Here is a 21,339-nt window from a genome sequence, read left to right on the forward strand (position 1 = left end):
TTATAGAGATTTAAAATTTAAAACTCGAAATCCTCAATTCGTAATAGTATAATATCTAAATTAAAATTTTCAAATTCAAATCACAAATGGGTTGCTTTTTGACATTATCTCGGTGTTGGTAAGCAGCCAAAATCTTTTCCAAAATTACAATCAAAGGAAAATTATATTGGAAATTTGGAAGGATGCTGTGGGGATATTATAGTAATTTGACACTAAGTCCACACAAGCGGTTTTTTAGTAATTTGAAAAGAAAACAAAGTAGAGAGAAAGAAGAGTCATTGTCTTTCAATTGTAGTTAAATTTACTCAAAATTTACAAAAACCAAAAGTTGTTTTGTCTGAAAGAGAACATTACAGTCTCCTTCACTTTCTCTCTCTACTGTAGTCTGTGTGTAGAGAGAGAAAGCAAAGCGAAAGCCAACAAAAAAAAAAAAGAAAAAAAAAAAAGGAAAAGATTGGCATTTGAGAAATGAGTAAAGCAAAAACCATCTTGTCATTGTTCTGGTTTTCTTAAGAGCCTTAAAAATAAAAAACTCAAATACCCATAGTTGATCTCTTTAAAGAACATATAAAGATAGAATATATATGTAAAGAAAAAAAGGGGTTAGATAATAAATGAAAACTCAAATGCTGGTACCCATTTGGTAGAACTCAAAACTTTAGGATCCTGTTCACCTATTCAAGATCTTACTTATTGGTCTTTCTTTCAGGTATGATCTAACCTACATTTTAGTTCAATTTTTGGGTTTAAACGGTTAGGGTTTTTGGGATTCTTGATGGTTAATTTAGTACATTTTTGTGTTTTTTATTGTGTAGTCATGAGTTACTGTGTACTTTATAAGGATGGGTTTTGTTATCTTGGAATTTGAATTTGGCTCTTTTTAATTTTTTTTTCGTAATTATGAATTTTTGGTTAGTGGGTTTGGTTTTGTTGGGCATTTTCCGGGTGGATTTTGATGGAATCAGATCTGGGATTTGCTTGTTTACTCTATATGAAGTAGTGTTTTCTGTTTTGAAGTTGCAGTTAAATTAAGTTGCTTTTTTGTTTTTCAGTTAGACTTTAGGATTAAGATCGGTGGGTATTTCTTTCTGGAAGCATTTTTAAGAGGAGCTAGTTATCTAGTTATATGCATATTTATTTGTGTTTAGTTATTCTCATTTAGATTTGCAATGTGGATACGTAAAGTATTGGTTTCTTTGTTGATTTGCATATTTGGAGTTTAACTCACTTTTTTTAATAATTTCATTCAATGCATTGCCAAAATGTTAATTCATTTACTTTTGTCCTTCTGCTTTTCTTTTTTCCTTTTCAACAGAATTTACATTCTGGGCTTGGTTTTTTTTTATTTTTGGATTGAAGTTCTGCTAGTTCTGGGACTTGATTAGTAAAAAAATAAGAGGATCTGAACCCGTGCATAGGGGAGAACATCTGGTTATATGAGGAGGTTAGAGAAGGAGGAGGTAGTGTAAATATACTAGAGAAAATGAAACCCAACACACCTCTTGATTATGCTGTGTTTCAACTGTCTCCAAGGCATTCTCGGTGAGGATGTTTGTTCATTGGGTTTTATAGTCCTAGTTATCTTTCTATATATTGCCTTCTGATATTTATGTCTCTTATCCATCTTGGCAGATGTGAATTGTTTGTGTCGAGTAGTGGAAGTACAGAGAAACTTGCTTCAGGATTAGTAAAGCCATTTGTGGCTCATTTGAAGGTTGCAGAAGAGCAGGTTGCACAGGCAGTTCATTCAATTAAGCTTGAAGTTGAAAGGCATAGAAATGCAAATCCTGAGACGTGGTTCACAAAAGGAACCCTTGAGAGGTCACTTGCAGTTTCCACTGACATAATTTCTTGCAGTTGTAGAAGAAATGATTTAGTTTCAGTTCAGCCTTTTAATATGGTTGGAACTTCTTGCTTTTCAGATTTGTGCGGTTTGTCAGTACACCTGAGGTTTTAGAAATGGTCAATACATTTGATGCAGAGATGTCTCAATTGGAAGGAGCACGGAGAATTTACTCTCAGGTAACACTGCCTTTTCTTTTTTATAATCTTTTCATAGTAGAGAACGCTTGTGTGATAATTGTCATGTTGCATTAATGAATCCAACTGGAAAGATGTAAGCTACTACCCTTTCTCAAACCTTCACTATATTAATCATAAGGTAAAGACCATTACTAAATTTGACAGCTCTTTTGTTCAGGGGGCTGGCGATCAGCTATCTGGTGCTTTAGGTGCGCAGCTATTTCTCCTCCTTTTTTTTTTAAAAAAAATATTTTAGATTTCTTTATAAGCATTAGTTATACAGTTTATGTTACTTTTATGTGGATGCTAGAAAGGTATAATATAGAGATCTTCCATTTAAGATAAAATCGCTACATAACGGATTAGATTTTATCATTATAGGGTAGTGGGTACATTTTATATAAGGAAAGGAATTAAGGTATTATACACAAGTCTTGGTATATACTCTGTTATGATATCATTTCAACTGAGAAAGAAATTGAATTAACTGGATATGTCCAAGTTTACAACTAGTGTAAAAGTAAACCACAATATGCTAGATCCGTTAGCAATTAAACATACTTCATTTCGTTTTCTTTAATGGATTTTCTCTTATTTATAAATGAAAGCAGTTTAATTCAATTCTGCCTATATGGTTATGAATCCTTCTGGTGGGCTTGTTTAATTCAGAAAATGTGTCAAAACTGACTGCATACCATGTGCCTGTTTTCAGAATGCAACAATTTATTATAAAGTTATATGGTTAATTGATGTCTAAAAGCCTCCTAAGTGATAAAGGACCCAAAATGCACGCGGTATAAGATTAGATACATGAAATACAAACACAGGAAAATCCTTATATCTAAATTCATATGAAGTTTACCTATTTATTTTCTTTGATCCTTGTTGATGCTTTTCCTTATCGTATTTATGCAAAAGAGAAATACAACTTTAAACTAAACATCCTTTTGCATCCGTATGACACCTTGTTGATGGTCAAATACATTCTTAGTTTAATAATTGAAGCATCTCATGAATAATCTCCTTTAAGTGATGTTGATTGAGCCAAATTTAGATGAGGAGGGAGGACTGATATAGGATAGATGATGATTTTTAAATGTATTAATGGTGAATGTTTATTAACGAATTGTCTGGTTCTATTTTGTTACTATTTGTAAAGGGTACTGAGAATGCTTGTTATGTTGATTGAACCAAATTTAGATGAGGAGGGAGGATTGACATAGGAATAGATGATGATTTTGAAATGTACTTATGGTGAATGCTGAATAATAAATTGGCTGGTGCTATTCTGTTACTATCTGTAAAGGGTACTGAGAATGCTTGTTATATACTAAATTCATTTAAAAAGTTGGAGCACTGCATTATGGTACTATATTACAATCGTTGACAGAGAAGATCTCCTAGTTAATTGATGGCTCAGATAAGGATAAAACACCATGAGAGAGCACAAGTTAGCTATCTGATGATAAATATTTGTTTAAAGGTTGACTGTGGTGAAACTTGGCTGAATGGAAAGGAGGATCTTCCTTGATGGTTTTTGTTTCAAGTTTTAAGATAATTTATAAATGAAATGCTAATGGTGGAGTAATGTGAAGAGGGATGCCTTTTGAAGTGAAAGAAGCATGTATTTCATTGGGCAAAGCCAAGGCTCTTGGATCTGTTTCTTGGAGGGGTTTGCTGGAAAGGGCTTGGTTAGAAGATACGGATAGTGCCATGGTAGTATGCCTAATGCTTGCTCATGTACCCTTTTACTAGCTAACCTGCTTATGGATTTAACTAATGTCAGACAGGGTATGAGTCTGCGAGCATTGCGATTCTTGGGATTTGTATGACCATTGAACATGGTTATATGTTGATTACCTAACTAGTTTTATTCTGTTACTTGAGTACTACATTTGATATGTTTGTTGCCTCGAAAAGTAGAAACATTGAGAGTAATTGACACAAAAGAAAATCCAATGTTCTGGATTGATTTAGAACAGATTTAGGTTATCTTCTTAGGCTTTCCTTTGTCTGCATCGTAGATTTACTGGTTGAAGGAAATGATGAAATCATTATTCCCATCTTTCTGAGAAAGTTTCATGAAACTTATTCTCCTTATGCTAATAAATATCTGGAATTTCATAAAACATTATCAACTAGAATTATTTTTGTGATCCTAATGAAGTACATATCATTCATATACTGACTCAGGATTTGGATAACTTGCTGCAGGTGGGGATGGAATGGGAACAGTGGCAGGAACTGATGCAACAAAGTAAACTTCTTTCTCTAATTTTGTGGGAAGAGGGTTGGGGAGGGGACATGGGACTCCACCATATCCATTTTGAACATTATATTTGACTAGTTTTAAAAAATTTAAATGTGTGAGTTGTTGATATCATCATCTGCTGAGACTTTTGAATTTTAAGGCACACTACGACATTGACGTTTATTCCTGCTTAGTTTCATGTAAAACGGTATAAAGAATAATCAGAGTTTGCAACATGAGATTTACTAATTGAACGAATTATCAGATTGTGGAATTGTATATCGTATGGATTTGTTATTGTAGATATTTCGTGGAATTGTTAATGATGTTGATGTGGCGTTAAGTAGTGCATATGTTCACAAAAGTAACCACTATCTTGCTGCATGATACAGCCAAATTAACATGCTTGAATGGGTTTTTGCGATACCCTAATTGCTTTTGTAATATATATATATATATAAAATTGTTTATTTAATTACTTATTTATTTTGCTTTGCAGGAAGGAGCTTCTGCGGGCAATTGATGTGCGGCTTGCTGCAGTTACGCAGGATTTAACTACAGCCTGTGCTCGGGCATCAGCTGCTGGTTTTAATCCCGAGACCGTATCAGAGCTCCAACTCTTTTCAGATTGTTTTGGTGCACATCGGTTAAAGTAAGTACACTAGCTAATACTTTAAACCTGATAACTATTATCTCTCTGTTTGAGCACACATTCTTGTGTATCTTCAGTTTAACAGTCTTTTCCGATGCCTTTATATAGAGCTGAAGGGAGAAAAGAGTGATTTCTGGGATGTGGTTGACTTACAAACTCACAAGGGATGTAAAATGAAGGGAAAGTCTATGAGAACTTCATTGCTTTAGGTTTTAATTTTATTGCAGATAAGCAGATAGTAGTACCAATGTAGGGTTCAACAGGGTTTACTTTTTTTTTTTTGGTCAATCCAATGTCTTGTTTGTGGGATCAATGCCAACCACAGATTGGGGTAACTGACAAGCCATTGTAGGTCAAAAATAAGGGCGAATATAATGTGATCACTAATAAAATGAATACTGGTATTCCAGTTTTTGCATATTTCACTATTTGAAGCTAGGCTAAGCTAGTCTAAATGCAAGACAGGTTCCTCAGTGACCACAAGTTTGTGTTGTAGAAACAGCCTTTCTGGGATGTGGTTGACTTACAAACTCACAAGGGATGTAAAATGAAGGGAAAGTCTATGAGAACTTCATTGCTTTAGGTTTTAATTTTATTGCAGATAAGCAGATAGTAGTACCAATGTAGGGTTCAACAGGGTTTACTTTTTTTTTTTTGGTCAATCCAATGTCTTGTTTGTGGGATCAATGCCAACCACAGATTGGGGTAACTGACAAGCCATTGTAGGTCAAAAATAAGGGCGAATATAATGTCTAGGCTAAGCTAGTCTAAATGCAAGACAGGTTCCTCAGTGACCACAAGTTTGTGTTGTAGAAACAGCCTTTTGCAAAAAGAGAGGGGGGGGGGGGGGGGGGGAACCGCAAAATGGGTGGCTTCATGTACTGTGATACCTTGTTTTTAGCCATTCTTTAGTTATGTTAAACCTTAACCTTGTCTCAATCCCGATGAGATGTGCTGCTTATTTTGGTGGAACATCAGAATACATACGAAGTCACCAACCTATAACATTTGCTGCGATTTTTTAGCCTTGAGGATTGAGATTCAAACATGTTTCTCATGCATCTTTGTGTAGTTGCATAATATAGGTAAACAGGGTAGTGTAAAAGCTAAGATATCATCTGACAAAGATGTTGAAAAAGCACTTATTGTTTAAGATTGAAGTAGGAAGCCATCATAAAATTTCATGCTTTATCTGGATATTTTTGGATAACACTGCATTATAGTTTCCTCTTTTCACATTCCACTGATGTATCAGCGATTATGTTTGAATTTTGAAAAAAGACAATCATGTTTTTGATTGCAGCAGATTGAAGAGTAAAGTAGGGTTTATAACCGAGTTTAATTAGGCATGTCCTTGTAATTTTATGGAGTAGATTGAAGAGTGAAAAACTTTATTAGGAATGTGAACACGCTTGGTATGGCTATCTATATTGCAGAGGATCTCTGTTAAGCTGAAACTTCAATAATGTTTGGGATTTGTCTCTCTCAGCATTTAGGATTTCTTTCTTATTTATTTCTGATTCTACTGTTAATCTCTGAAAATTCTGGGTTGGAGCATTGGGATCCTTTAATATAGGTCACAATGGGTCAGTAGAAAATACCAAGTACACTTGAAAGGAAATTCTTCATGATTGTGTTGAGTGTCATCAATTAAATGCGGGGTCCATCATTATTAACACTTTCTAGGAATTTATCTAAAATATCCCTACTGCATATGCTTACATGCAGCCCAAATTTGGTTTGTTAGCTATATATTTTTTTTAAAAGTGCCTCTTGGGCCCGCCATTTAGGACAATAGAGGAATCTTTCTGGAAAAAAATTAGCAAAGGAAGCCTCAATTTTCGTCCCATGTTGGAAGCTTATAACAAAAATCTGAGAGGAGAAATAATTATATCAGATCTCAAATAGATAATTTAAAAAATAGCTTCCGTCTTCAAAACTTTCCCTGTCACAATATGGCAGGTTTAGTAGTTACATAGTTGTTATCTCCTTTTTCAAGGTGCCAACTTTCTTGTACTTCTCACCTTTTCTTTTTTGGTTTTTAGTTACATTTTCATTTTTCCCATAAACTCTATTTTTAGTTTCTTTTCCTTAACCTGAAAGTGACAAACTTTAATTCAAGCTTTACATATTTGTGCAGTGAAGCCTGTACCAAATATATTTCACTATGCGAAAGAAGACCAGACCTGACCAATCCATGGAAGCCAGGTGTCGAGGATCAACTGGTCCGGGCTTCGTGGGGATCTGACATGTCAATTGATGACCCTTCAGAAGAACAAAGTGGGTCCCACAATGTTAGGTCCCAGCACTTATTCCAAAATAAACACCAACACCAGCAAGCAGGCCATGAACAGCAACAGCCAGATTTAACACAAAATCAATACCACCTTAAACATTCGAAACCTTCTACCTTTTATCCCAATTCCTCACTCCCTGCAGAGCAGTTAATTGTCCATAAGGAGACCAAGGAAGAAGAGAAGACAAAAGAGGAATCTACGACTGAGCCATCACCTATTCAACCAAGTCAACCTGCAAGGAGACTCAGTGTGCAGGACAGGATCAACCTGTTTGAGAATAAGCAGAAGGAGAACTCAGGTGGCAAACCTGTAGCTGTAGCAAAACCTGCAGAGCTGAGGAGACTCTCTTCTGATGTGTTTTCTGCACCTGCACTTGAAAAGGCTGTATTGAGAAGATGGAGTGGAGCAAGTGATATGAGCATTGACTTGGGAAATGAAAAAAAGGATAATAACAGTGTAGAAAGTCCTTTGTGTACACCCTCTTCATCTTCTGTATCCCAAAGCAAAAGTAGTGTGTTTCCTAGCACATCAGTAGATTATAAGGACCAAAAGGGGCTCAATGATACAGCAAGTTCTGTTAAGATTGAGGCTAAGGATGTTTCTGGGATCAAAGATCAGGGTGAGTTGCAGAAATGTGGTGGTGGATTCATGGGGAAGGACAATGAGGTGGGTTTGAAGGTTAAAGTGGGGTCTCAGGACCAGCTCAGGTCATTCACTGGTAGAAGTGAGCAGTCAGGGGTTGACCATGGGGCTAGAGAGGAGAAGTTTAAGGGTGCCTTGGGTGGGGATGAGAGGAGCAGCGTAGTGAAAGATCAAGGTGGTTTTGAGGGAAAGTCAAGAGGTTATTCGGATAGAGGAGAGGCGGCTTTAGTCAACAATCAGGCTGGCTTGCAGGCTCAGGTTGGAAATATTGCAGGAAGTGTGGGGGAGGTTGAACCTGGCCATAGAGTTGATGATGTTAAACCAAAGAATCAGCCACCAAGCCAACCAAGGTTTAGGGGTTCTCAGATATATACACGGTCTCTTTCAGGGCAGTTTGAAGGTGGTTTTTCACTGAGATTTAAGGAAGCGCCATCTGACGAGACTGAGGCTGATCAGTCAGCTTCTCAGTTACAGTGGGTGGAAGATCCTGAAGTTCCAAGAATAAAGGTCCAGAAGCCTCCTTCTGCTGCTCCAGAACAGATTATGAAGCTGCAAGGTAGAAGGGATGAGAGTGGCTCTGCTTATGGAAGTAACAAGTTGGTTTTTCCTAGCAAAAAGGTTTCTGAGAATCAAGAGAGCTTGGGCTATGTGTCAGCAGCATCAGTAGAGCAAGTTCAGAGGGCAAGGCAGTCTAAGGGGAATCAAGAGCTTAATGATGAGCTGAAAATGAAGGCAAACGAGCTTGAAAAGCTTTTTGCAGAGCACAAGCAATCTGGTTCTACAAGAAGAAGTAAACCTACTGACTTGCAGGTTGAACAGGCAATAAGTTCACAGTATAGAAAGCCAGCAGCAGTAGAGATATCTACCACACAGCTTTTGGATAATAAGGCTGAGTTTGAACCAATCATGAATGCCAGTGAAAATATGAAGTTTAGCACTCCACCCATGAAGATGGTAGATCATCAAGACTACAGCAGTTCTCTGAGACAGAATTTCTCTGAGCTCAGTTTTTCAGATGATTCTAGAGGAAAGTTTTATGAGAGGTACATGCAGAAAAGGGATGCAAAGTTGAGGGAAGAGTGGGGTACAAAAAGAGCGGAGAAGGAAGCGAAGTTGAAGGCCATGCAGGATAGCCTTGAGCAGAGTAGATCTGAAATGAAGGCCAAATTTTCTGGGTCTGCAGACAGATCTAGTTCTGGTGCTCGTCAACTTGCAGAGAAGCTCAGAACATACCATTCTCGTATGAGCATCAAGAGAGAGCAGGTACTTAATCTTTCAACTATGCCTTTGAGAGTTTAGTTCTGATGCTGATGACTGTAAGATTTTGCTTTGCTTTTAGCTATAAAAAATTTCAGAACTCACTCATTTGGTAAGGTTGTCTTTACAGCATCTGATAGATTCCCTTCAGAGTGAAGAGGATGAAGATCCTTCTGAATTTATGGAGCAGAAATATTATAGACAAGACAGATCTTTTAGTGAGGCATCTCTAATGGATGGCACTTCTAGAAGCTCACAAAACAAGAAGCTTTTGCTGAACAGAAATTTGTCTTCATCCACCCCTCGCACAACAGCAGCACCAGTTCCACGATCATCAGCTAAAATGTCCAACACCAGTTCTGCGAGAAGGAGAATGCAATCAGAGAATCCTCTTGCACAATCAGTTCCAAACTTCTCTGATTTCAGAAAAGAGAACACGAAGCCCTCTTCTGGAGTCAGCAAAACCACAAACCGGACTCAGGTGAGAACCTATGCCCGCAGCAAGAGTACAGCCGAAGAGACACCTCTTGCAAAGGAAGAAAAGCCCCGGCGTTCTCAGTCATTGAGGAAAAGCTCAGCTGGTCCTGCAGAATTTAAGGATTTGTCTCTGAACTCTGATGATGTTTTGATGCCATTGAAGTTTGACAAAGAGCAAACTGAGCAAGGCCTCTATGAAAGATTTTCAAAGAATGTGGAGCCAAAGCCATTCCTTCGGAAAGGTAATGGCATAGGTCCTGGTGCTGGAACTAGTATAGCCAAAGTGAAAGCTTCAGTGGCATCTGAACCTCTCAAAAACGAAGAAGAGTTTGAAGAATCACCTTTTGAGGCAGATGATTCAGTTAATGGGGCAAAAGAAGAGGAAGAAGAAGAGGTGATGGAGGAGGAGGAGCTTGAAACGACAGAGGTTGAAGATTATGCTAACAATGGACATGGCAAACCAAGACTAAGCCAGGAATCAGACAAGATGTCTGAATCTGAGAATGATGAGTCTTTAAGATCTCATTCTCAAATTGATCCCTCTTCAGTTCCTGAACTGCCAACCTCCATTTCTTCAACATTCCATGCTGTAGGGTCCTTGCAGGACTCACCTGGGGGAAGCCCGGTGTCATGGAACTCCCGCATGCACAATCCATTTTCATACCCACATGAGATTTCAGATATTGATGCTTCTGTGGATTCTCCTATTGGGAGTCCTGCGTCTTGGAATTCTCACTCGCTCACCCAAACAGAGGCTGATGCAGCTCGAATGAGGAAGAAATGGGGAAGTGCTCAGAAACCTATTCTTGTTGCTAACTCCTCTCAGAATCAGGCCCGTAAGGATGTGACAAAAGGGTTCAAACGGTTGTTAAAGTTTGGAAGAAAAAGTCGTGGGGCTGAGAGTTTGGTTGACTGGATTTCTGCCACAACTTCTGAAGGAGATGATGATACAGAAGATGGGCGAGATCCTGCTAATCGATCATCAGAAGACTTGAGGAAGTCGAGGATGGGGTTTTCTCACAGTCATGCTTCTGATGATTGCTATAATGAAAGCGAGTTGTTCAATGAGCAGGGTAACTTATATACTTCTTTCCTGATTGTTAATTGTTTTCCCTTGATTACTGAGAATGTTTACTTATGTATTTTGCTCATGTTAAATCCATAATTGTCAAAGGCCACCCGCCTGAGGCAAGAGGCGCACAAGGCGCAAGCCTTAGGGCCTCAAGCCAAGGCAGATGACTTCATTAAGGCGCACGCCTTGGGGTGCCTCAAACCTGAGGCAAGGCGAAGGCGAGGCGCGCCTTTGTAATATTTTGACTTTAATTATTCTTTTTCCTTTTAAAACATGAAAAAATCTCAGCCCTTCAGCATAAGCTTAATGTAGGTTATGTAGGCTTACCCATTGTAATATTTTGACTTTAATTTTTTTTTTCCTTTTAAAACATGAAATAATCTCAGCCCTTCAGCATAAGCTTAATGTAGGTTATGTAGGCTGACCCACACCTGATTATCTCTGAAAAAATGAAAAAAAGAAAGAAAGAAGATTAGGGCAAAAAAAGACTTGATCGGGAAAAAGAAGAGTAGACTTTGCCGCACGATTACTTTGACAGCTACCTTAACAGCTCTATCCCTTCAAGAAATTAGTTTCCAAGAGGCTAGGGTCTACCACTTAGCTTCAGCTTGAATTGAGGATTGTTTTCTTTTTTTTTCCCTTTCTTTTTCTCCTCTTCTCTTTTTGCTGTACCTGTAGTCTGTACTGTACCGATGGAATTTTCTTTTTCCTTTTCTTTTCTTCTTCTCCTCTTCTTCTTTTCCTCCTATTCTCTTTCAAGTCTCATCTATGCTCAAAATAGTGTCGGGGCACGTAGGAGTAGGACTAAGACCATAATTATAGACTTATAGTAAATTAGTAATAGAAGATTCTTTAAGATTTCTACTACTATTCTAGGATTTCTAGTTATTTATAAGAGAATATTTTACTTTTATTATATCTTTGAACATATCTTTTATTGTTTGTTAAGTGCCTCTTGGATATGATTGTCATGATTCTTTTATTTCTTTGGTTGTGTTAAGTTCTTTATTTTATGCATTCGATGTGTTATGAGTCTTGGTTTTATTTTATTTTATTTTTTGCGTCTCACTTCAGTAAGCCTCACGCCTCAGGCACCAAGAGCCTTTATCGCCTTTAACAACTATGGTTAAATTAATTTAGGTGACTCTTGCTTTTTCTGTGAAGAATTTTACCAAGGGCTGCCAACTTTGACTAATACATACTGTCTGCAAAGTGTTCTCCATTTCTAATGGATTGCTATGGAATATTGGGAACATTTTATGCATAATTGAAGTTGAACAGTTTCCCCAATGTCCTCTTCTGGACATTCTTCCTGCATAAATTTTACTGCTGTTTCTCTAAAATTTCCAAATGACCTAAAATAAAATCTCAACAATTATCTGAGTTTTTTTCATTAGGACCAGAGGGACCTCTCTAATGCTCTCTTTCTACTTGTGGGATTTTTGAACTTGATGAATATTTTTAGTCTCTTCGCCAGTTGGATTAAATAATTTGGTCCACATAAATGATCAATTTTGTCATTCATTCTTCAGAAGTAATTGAAATGGCTTGATTAAGAAATTAGGAGACACTGGACTCTTTGCATATCTCTACTTTGAATCTTTTGAGTTGAAAATTTTTTGGTGCCTTTAGGTAGTTCTCTTTTATACAATTTTTATAAAAGTTTTATTTTGGCTTACATAATTTGGGTATATAGATGGGTTCCCTGACAATAAATCTCTTTTCTGCAGTTCAATCTATTCATAGTTCCATACCAGCACCTCCAGCAAACTTCAAATTGAGGGATGATCATATGTCTGGAAGCTCTATTAAAGGTGATATTATATATATATATATTTATGTTTTGTTGGTTATAAATTTGTGATTGTTTTAGGATATTAAAGAGTCTTTTAGTGATATTAGGACTTTTTAAATGTACCAGTGTGTATTGCTGAGAATTGGACCTGCCCATTATACAGTATAGCTTGAGGCCTCACTTGGAAAATATCGTTCTTCCTATCAACACCCTAGGTTAGATAAAATATGACCTGGAGAAGCTGTAAACATAAAGGAGAACCTGTTGCTCTGCTACTATCGTTTAATCTAGAGCTGCAAATGGGCCAAGCAAAGTCATTTGGAAGTTATATGGGCACCAAAACTGACTCTCAATTGGCTGTTATTTTAACAATGGGAATAGCCAGTTGAGACAACAATTGAAGTGAGAGGCATTGCATCCTCATTTTATACATGTTTTATTCAAGATTACTGGATTGAAAATCTTACCTGAAACCTTAAGCTACAATGCTACTGCCCACATGAACTATGCTTTCACTATAAACAGTTCCCTCTTCTAATGCATGTGCTCTCTTGCCCGCCTGCAATCTCCTGTTCTGGGCTTTGCTAGATTTGGCTTGTTTTCATCAACATACTTTAGAAAGAGACATAATTTTAGCTGTCTCTCCCATTTTCAGTTTGATGGTTGATCGAGTCATTTGCTGTCTTATTTATACAAGCGTTCACTAGTTGGAGTGATTTTCTGTCATGAAATATTGACAGGAAACCTTTTGTTTCTTTTGGAGATTGGTTATTAATTTTATACTTCTGTCCAAATTTTTCAGCACCGCGATCATTCTTCTCCCTTTCAACATTCCGAAGCAAGGGAAGTGAATCAAAGCTCAGATAATTGCTTCAGTGAAAGGTTCAGAGCTACTTGGAATATCTCAAGTGATAGGGTGTAAAGGATTATATATAGGATACAAATGCTTGTGCTGAAATATGTTGTATATTGTATTGAACTAAAATCGCCTATTGGCGTTATTGTGATTTTGGTAGTCTAGGAGCATTCTTTTTTTTTTTTTTTTCTCTTCTTAAAAATTGCTCTAGCCTGGTGTGATATGCATATGAGCAATCAGACTCTTGGCAGAACATAGAGTTGGTGACAGTCTCAAGAAGAGTGATGTGATTATGCGGAGTAATATCATGTAAACAATGACTACTTTTACGTCATCTTCTACACTCCCTCTGTCCTGCTGCCAATGTTATTCTCTATGTCCTTTTTTCTTTTTCCTCTTATAAATTTAATTTATAGTCTTGGCTCTCTCTCTCTCTCTCTCTCTCACCCTCAGTCATGCATATGTAGATGTTAGTCCCAGGTTACAAGCTCACTGAAATGAAATGTAGTGCAGTGTCCGTTATCTTGCATGAAACACCTTACATCACTACAAAAAAAAATCAGCATTTGGAGACCACTTCCACCAAAAGTGGTCGCCAAGTTTCTCTGCCTAGCTCCTCCATCAGATGGTGTTCCATGTATTAGTTTCAGCTTGGCAAGTTTTATAGATAAGTTCGATTTGTACACAGATTCTTCTGCATTTCAAAGAGATTGACTTGTTCTTGCTCGTCAAGGGTTAAGTTTACAGAAATAGTTGCTTGCTGCCTTATGTGTTTGTGATATAAAAAAGAAAAGTCTTCAAGTTTGACTCTCTATAATGTCCACGATGCAGGCATCCTTGCAGTGTAATCTCCGTTCTTTATTATTCCAATTATTTTATTGGTCTTTTCACCTTCAGGCAAATGGGACATAGCCATAGATGCTTCCAGGGACGAGGGCCGGATATTAATATGTAAATACTAAGTTTTGACATGCTCTATTAAATAATTATTTTAAAATAGTACATATTTTACTTTTATACTATTTGCAATAAAAAAATAATTAGGTTAATATAAAACAAGTCTCGGAAAAGTCAAAATTACCATCTTGGTCAATAGAATAGAACAGGTGTCGGTTGGTGGGTTTATAGCTGCTGCTGCTTCTTCTTCTTCTTCTTCTTGTATGGACAAATGGGGAGACTGCTTACATTGTTGTTTATGTTGTAATGACATTTGGACAAAATCTGTTAACCCCGATCCAAACTTAACTTTGGAGAAATGCACCCACATAATAATATAATGAGACCCATTTCTTTTTCTTCTTTAAAAAAAGAAGATTTCCATCTAAATATTTTGATTCCTTCAGCTCATGACCTGCATTACATCGTTAGGGATTAAGTGCATGGCCCCATTATCCGAATATTCAAATGGCCGGCCCTCTAGCCTTCCTCCATTGTCCACATGCTATCCTCCCTCGGCCAATTCACACCAATCCAATCCTTCCATTTCTTGAACTGGTGCTGGCGAGTTTAAATAGTAAGAGTTATACTCTATATCCACCATAATTTATTTTAACTCTCCTGATATATAATATTTTTAGAAAAATCTTCTTTAATGTTTTGAGATTGTTTCTTTTTATTGACAAAGTAATTTTATAAAAGTATGAGCTAAGAATTAGGAGAAATCAAGATGGATGGTTAATATTTTTTAAATAATAACAATAGAATTTCAGGATATAAAAAAAATTATAATCACAAATTTTCTATTTCAGCCAACTGATTTCACTGTTGATTGTTCAATTTATGAGTCTAAACATTTTACATTGATTAATTAGATAAGCATATTTCATGTCAGGACTACTGTATAAAACAGGCGGCAGGATCGAAGTCTTTGTAACTTGGAGAAAAAACAACCAATCTGAAACACAAAGTTGAGCCTTGTTTTCTTCTCTCTAAAACTAATGGCCACCGTTTCTCTCTAATACACAGTCGTCCTACACCATCAGAACACTTTCATCAATGGCTGATTCCTCGTTTGAAATCGACAGCAACTCCTACTACTCTGGTGGCGTCTCCTCAAGAAACTATCATCATCACCATAGCAGGCAAAGAAGGCACAGTACAACACCCACTAGCTTATACTATGCTTCACCTTCGATAACACACTTCACCTCTACTGACACTTCCCGGAGTTTCACTACTTCCCGTAGAATTCGCCGTCCTCTTCCACCACCCTCCACCCCTTTCGCCGCCGATGATGATAGGTCGTGGCAGAGTGAGGTTTCTTGGCAGTTTGAGTCTTCAGGGTGGCAAGATAATCGTTACTTGGGTGCAGTTTTTAGTCCATGGGCAGCTACTGTACCATCTTCAAACATCCGAGTATTTAGAAGATCGGCTAATGACTATTATCTTTCACATACTAGAAGCTTTATAAATCCACATTATGATCATTATTATTCTAGCTACAGTGCAGTGCCTTCTTCTGGTAGGCTCGAGTTGCAGAGTCATGTTGCTAGAGATAACAATGATCAAAGTTTAGTAGTTCATGTTAAGAACTATAACAACGATAGTAATAATAATAAAATTTCTGGGATTCCAAGATTGGATGATCATAAAAAGAAAGAATCAGTTGGAAAGTTTAGTCCTTTAGCTGCATTGGATGAACTTAGTGTTACTGAGTATAACACAGCTCATGATGAGGATGTTGACAGAGAGATTGGCTTATTATCTGAGACTGATCAATCTAATGTTCATGGAGGCAAAAATACTCGTTGGCTTTCAGTTTCAAATGCTTATGTGGATGTTGAGCATGGCGGCATTACTCAAGCTAGTCCTGGCATGTCACATGGAAGGAAATATAGTCATCATCAACATGATCACCATTCTGGAAAGCAACATATGAGGCATCATATATATGATGCCTATCAATCGCCCAGCCTTCACTCACATGGCGCTAAATCTGACCATGGATATGGTGACACTGATCAAAATTCGAGGTCTGTTGATGATGATGATGGTGATGATGATTATGACGAAGAGGAAGATGAGGAAGAACCACCAAGGCAAGTAGGCCTATTTGGTCTGTTCAAGTATTCAACAAAATGGGATATTGTACTTGTGATTTTGGGGTGTTTAGGAGCTCTCATTAATGGAGGCGCTCTTCCTTGGTATTCTTTTCTTTTTGGGGATTTCGTGAACAAGATTGCTAAAGGAACAGATAACAATACCCAGATGATGAAAGATGTAGAGAAGGTACAAATGTTTTTTATTTTTATTTTTGTGCTTACAGACTTAAACTTACATGTACTAAGTTCATCAGAAATCTATATCGATTTCCTTTTATTTCTTAAGAAAATAATTTTCAAAGCCTTAATGAATTCTTTAATACAAGTCGAACAGTACTAATGTAAATTCTTTGTTTTTGGTTGATGTTTTCATTTGTAATCATAGATATGTCTAGAAATGACTGTACTAGCAGCAATTGTTGTGGTTGGAGCTTATTTAGGTAAGAGAGATTTCGCTAATTAACAAATTTTTTTTTCTTTTTATTTCCTATTGAATAAGACATATAAAAGCTTCTCCAAATGAAATGTATGAAACAGAGATAACTTGTTGGAGATTGGTGGGGGAACGATCAGCTCATCGAATACGGACTATGTACTTAAGAGCAGTGTTAAGGCAAGATATCAGTTTCTATGATACTGAAGTCAGCACAGGTGATGTTATGCATGGAATTTCAAGTGACGTTGCTCAAATCCAAGAAGTCATGGGAGAAAAGGTAAAAAGAATCCTTGCTTTCCTTTAATCTTGAAGCCTAATTGTATTACTTTCTGTTTCCGAAACTTCCATTTAGCCTGCAGTGTGTTTTTCTGGTTTAACTGGCCGGCCGGCCAGCTTGTGAATATGAATGATATTTAGAGCTGACGAGTATGAACTTGTTTTATCTGGTTGCAGATGGCGCATTTCGTCCATCAGATATTTACCTTCATCTGCGGATACACTGTTGGGTTCTTAAGGTCATGGAAGGTATCACTAGTAGTATTCTCAGTCACTCCATTGATGATGTTTTGTGGCATGGCTTATAAGGTCATTTATGTTGGTCTAGCTACAAAAGAAGAGGTATTGATACTAACTTAATACATTATGATTTGCATTTTTCTGGTTATTGCTTAAAGAAGATTGTTTCTGATATTTTGAATTTGTTAAATTTGAAGGCTTCGTACAGGAAAGCTGGTGGCATTGCTGAGCAAGCTATTAGTTCGATTCGAACTGTATTTTCTTTCGTAGCTGAGGATAATTTGGCTGAGAAATATGCTGATTTTTTGTTTAAATCAGTGCCTATTGGTGCAAAGGTTGGATTTGCCAAGGGTGCAGGAATGGGAGTTATTTACTTGGTAACATACTCAACATGGGCACTAGCCTTTTGGTATGGTTCTATCTTAGTCGCAAGAGGTGAGATCACTGGAGGTTCTGCCATTGCTTGTTTCTTTGGTGTCAATGTAGGAGGCAGGTAATTAGCTCCCAATCTTTCCACCCATGAACTCTTATGCAATGAGAACACATTAATGAAATATCATCTTCATTTCTGTTGACAGGGGATTGGCACTGTCACTGACATATTTTGCTCAATTCGCGCAAGGAACTGTAGCAGCAAGCAGGGTTTATGAAATAATAGACAGAATTCCTGATATAGATCCTTACGGTTCTCATGGCAGGACACTGCCAAATGTTCGCGGAAGGATTGAGTTTAAAAGTGTTATTTTTTCTTACCCATCTCGTCCTGATACATTAATTCTTCGCTCTCTCAATCTAGTCATTCCATCTTCAAAGACTGTAGCATTGGTTGGTACTAGTGGAGGTGGCAAGTCCACCATTTTTGCTCTGATAGAGAGATTTTATGACCCGATAAAGGGTAAATCCTAATCATCTACATTATACGATTGAAATTGTATTGAATTGTTAACAAGATCTGAGTGTCTGACATTGCTCATTGCAGGAGTGATTACCTTAGATGGTCATGACTTGAAGACACTGCAAGTGAAGTGGCTTAGAGATCAAATAGGTATGGTTGGGCAGGAGCCAGTCCTTTTTGCTACTAGCATACTAGAAAATGTGATGATGGGGAAGGAAAATGCCACCGAAAAAGAAGCAATTAATGCCTGCATTGCCGCCAATGCTCACAGCTTTATATCTGGCCTTACGTATGGCTATGACACTCAGGTACCATACTGCAATCTTCTTTATAATTGCATGCCTAAGAATATCAATATGTGAACTACATACCTACAGGTTAAATCTTGCTACTTGTGGACAGGTTGGAGATAGGGGAACTCAGCTTTCAGGTGGACAGAAGCAGCGCATTGCCCTAGCTCGAGCAATAATTAAGGATCCACATATTCTTCTTTTAGATGAGCCCACCAGCGCCCTGGACGCAGAGTCTGAGTCGATTGTACAGCAAGCCATTGATAAGATCTCTACTGGAAGGACAACTATTGTCATTGCTCATAGGTTAGCAACTGTAAGAAATGCCAACATCATTGTTGTTCTTGATCATGGTTCTGTTGTAGAAATCGGTAATCATCGCCAGCTAATGGATAAGGCTGGAGCTTACTATGACCTTGTCAAGCTTGCCTCTGAAGCAGTTTCAAGACCAACAGCGAAAGAAATGGATACTAGTAAGGAGACAGAGTTTTCCATACATGGAAAATCAGTTCATGATCCAAGATCAAAGAATGTGGAGGAGACATCAAGATCAAGGCACTTAAAATTTATGCAAATGGAGAACCAAGAAGAGGAGGAAATGCAAGAAAAGCAAAAGCCAAGAAAGTATCACCTATCAGAGATATGGAAACTCCAAAGACCAGAAGTTGTCATGCTTCTTTTAGGGTTCCTTCTGGGTATGCATGCAGGTGCAATTCTCTCTGTCTTTCCTTTCCTTCTAGGACTAGCTCTTCAAATCTACTTTGATGATGATAATCCAGCAAAACTGAAGAGAGATGTTGGACACATCGCTTTAGTACTTGTAGGTCTTGGAGTAGGTTGCATTCTTACGATGACAGGCCAGCAAGGTTTATGTGGATGGGCAGGAACTAAACTAACAATAAGAGTAAGGAACCTCTTGTTTCGATCTATACTAAAACAAGAACCGGGCTGGTTTGACTTTGAAGAAAATTCAACAGGAGTACTTGTTTCAAGGCTATCGATTGATTGTATCAGTTTCAGATCAGTTCTTGGTGATAGATTGTCAGTCTTGTTAATGGGTTTAAGTTCAGCTGCTGTTGGTCTTGGTATGTCATTTTTCTTAGAATGGAGATTAACCCTTTTGGCTGCTGCTTTAACTCCATTCACTCTTGGTGCTAGTTACTTGAGTTTGATTATAAATGTTGGACCAAAGCTAGATAATAGCTCTTATGCTAAAGCTAGCAACATCGCTGCAGGTGCTGTTTCAAATATCAGAACAGTAACAACGTTTTCTGCTCAGGAACAGATTGTCAGATCCTTTGACAGAGCCCTAGATGAGCCTAAGAAGAAATCAGTAAGAAGATCACAAGTTTTAGGCTTAACACTTGGTTTCTCTCAAGGAGCAATGTATGGTGCGTACACATTAACCCTTTGGTTTGGTGCATACCTTGTAAAGCAAGGGAAGACTGATTTTGGTGATGTATATAAAATCTTCCTCATTCTTGTTTTAAGTTCATTTTCTGTTGGACAACTAGCTGGCCTAGCACCAGATACTACCATGGCCAGGACATCAATTCCTTCTATTTTTGATATAATTCATCGCCAGCCACTGATAGGAAATGATCGAGAAAAGGGTAGACAGATCGATAGATCAAAACCATTGGATATCGAGTTCAGGAAGGTAACATTTGCATATCCATCTAGACCTGAGATCATGGTATTAAGGGATTTTTATTTGAAGGTAAAAGGTGGAAGCATGGTGGCATTGGTGGGCGGAAGTGGATCAGGGAAATCAACTGTGGTTTGGTTGATACAAAGGTTTTACGATCCTAATCAAGGGAAGGTGACATTAGGAAGTGTGGACCTGAGGGATCTTAATCTCAAGTGGTTAAGGAAGCAAATAGCTTTAGTGGGTCAAGAACCTGCACTATTTGCTGGAAGTATAAGAGAAAATATTGCATTTGGAGACCCTCAAGCTTCATGGGCTGAGATTGAAGAGGCTGCAATAGAAGCTTATATTCATAAGTTCATCAGCAGCCTTCCTCAAGGCTATGAAACTCAGGTATGCTGTTAAACAATCCACTCCTATCCAAATTTCTGTTTTGGTTAATTGGCTCTGACTGGATTCGATTCTAACCTCACAGCCTATAGATGATTTCCATACCACTGTGCTAAAGTTCATTATTAATAAATTTAATATTCATTGCTGCAAGCACCTATATAATGCAATCTGATTATTGATATCCTTTCTGTTGCTTTAAAGGTTGGTGAGAGTGGAGTTCAACTATCAGGTGGGCAGAAACAGAGAATAGCAATAGCAAGGGCAATATTGAAGAAATCAAGAGTTTTACTTCTAGATGAAGCAAGTAGCGCATTGGACTTGGAATCAGAGAAACATGTCCAAGAAGCACTAAGAAATGTCTCAAAGCAATCAACAACTGTTGTAGTAGCTCACAGGCTGTCTACAATCAGAGAAGCTGATATGATTGCTGTAATGAAAGATGGTGCAGTTATTGAGTATGGTAGTCACGATGCCCTCTTGAATTCCCATCTCAATGGTGTCTTTGCTGGCCTGGTTAGAGCTGAAACTGAAGCTACAGCATTTGCTTGAGGACTCCTTCAATCTTGATGCTTTATTTCTTGTATTGGGTTATCAATTTTATCCCTTTCTTTTGCCAGGCCCAATGAACCGAGATCTGTTTGAGTAGTTTTAATTTTTTACACCTCTAAATGGATCCATAAGATCATGAATCATTAAGGCTTTTGAAGAATTGTTATTAGTATCGAGTAAAGTTCACTTCTTGACTTCCCCTTTTTCTTGGTCAAGTACTTAATTCGTACTCTGATGATATAGAGAGATG

General features: G+C 37.6%; 2 protein-coding genes across 4 annotated transcripts; both read left to right on the forward strand.

Moving 5' to 3' along the window:
- Positions 1 to 312: 312 nt before the first annotated feature.
- Positions 313 to 13,709, forward strand: LOC8260430. Of its 3 annotated transcripts, none has more exons than XM_048378642.1 (11): positions 313 to 709; positions 1,316 to 1,542; positions 1,633 to 1,821; positions 1,923 to 2,022; positions 2,201 to 2,231; positions 4,237 to 4,279; positions 4,773 to 4,925; positions 7,066 to 9,127; positions 9,252 to 10,671; positions 12,401 to 12,484; positions 13,268 to 13,709. In XM_048378642.1, the coding sequence occupies exons 2-11, from the start codon at positions 1,484 to 1,486 to the stop codon at positions 13,330 to 13,332; spliced, it is 4,206 nt and encodes a 1,401-aa protein (XP_048234599.1). In that variant the 5' UTR covers positions 313 to 709; positions 1,316 to 1,483; the 3' UTR covers positions 13,333 to 13,709. The 3 variants fall into 3 exon arrangements, with proteins under 3 accessions (XP_048234599.1, XP_048234600.1, XP_048234601.1); XM_048378643.1 differs by having other exon boundaries at positions 1,360 to 1,542; XM_048378644.1 differs by lacking the exon at positions 1,316 to 1,542.
- Positions 13,710 to 14,280: 571 nt separating this feature from the next.
- LOC8260432 (ABC transporter B family member 19) lies at positions 14,281 to 21,249 on the forward strand. The gene is made up of 10 exons (XM_002529136.3): positions 14,281 to 14,834; positions 15,153 to 16,549; positions 16,748 to 16,802; positions 16,900 to 17,075; positions 17,252 to 17,416; positions 17,512 to 17,807; positions 17,893 to 18,209; positions 18,294 to 18,517; positions 18,612 to 20,540; positions 20,742 to 21,249. The coding sequence occupies exons 2-10, from the start codon at positions 15,317 to 15,319 to the stop codon at positions 21,087 to 21,089; spliced, it is 4,743 nt and encodes a 1,580-aa protein (XP_002529182.1). The 5' UTR covers positions 14,281 to 14,834; positions 15,153 to 15,316; the 3' UTR covers positions 21,090 to 21,249.
- The last annotated feature ends 90 nt before the right edge of the window (positions 21,250 to 21,339 follow it).

The sequence above is a fragment of the Ricinus communis genome, chromosome 8 (assembly GCF_019578655.1).
Source record: "Ricinus communis isolate WT05 ecotype wild-type chromosome 8, ASM1957865v1, whole genome shotgun sequence".
In the NCBI taxonomy this organism is placed as follows: Eukaryota; Viridiplantae; Streptophyta; class Magnoliopsida; order Malpighiales; family Euphorbiaceae; genus Ricinus; species Ricinus communis.

What these genes read in the sequence shown, in the direction of transcription:
- LOC8260430 (XM_048378642.1), top strand. Translation starts at nt 1,484, where the DNA reads ATGAAACCCAACACACCTCTTGATTATGCTGTGTTTCAACTGTCTCCA. An exon ending in TTTGGTGCACATCGGTTAAA is followed by an intron (nt 4,926 to 7,065) that starts GTAAGTACACTA and finishes ATATTTGTGCAG; the next exon opens with TGAAGCCTGTACCAAATATA. An exon ending in GTCTGGAAGCTCTATTAAAG is followed by an intron (nt 12,485 to 13,267) that starts GTGATATTATAT and finishes CAAATTTTTCAG; the next exon opens with CACCGCGATCATTCTTCTCC.
- LOC8260432 (XM_002529136.3), top strand. Translation starts at nt 15,317, where the DNA reads ATGGCTGATTCCTCGTTTGAAATCGACAGCAACTCCTACTACTCTGGT. An exon ending in AAGAAGTCATGGGAGAAAAG is followed by an intron (nt 17,076 to 17,251) that starts GTAAAAAGAATC and finishes ATCTGGTTGCAG; the next exon opens with ATGGCGCATTTCGTCCATCA. An exon ending in CTCAAGGCTATGAAACTCAG is followed by an intron (nt 20,541 to 20,741) that starts GTATGCTGTTAA and finishes GTTGCTTTAAAG; the next exon opens with GTTGGTGAGAGTGGAGTTCA.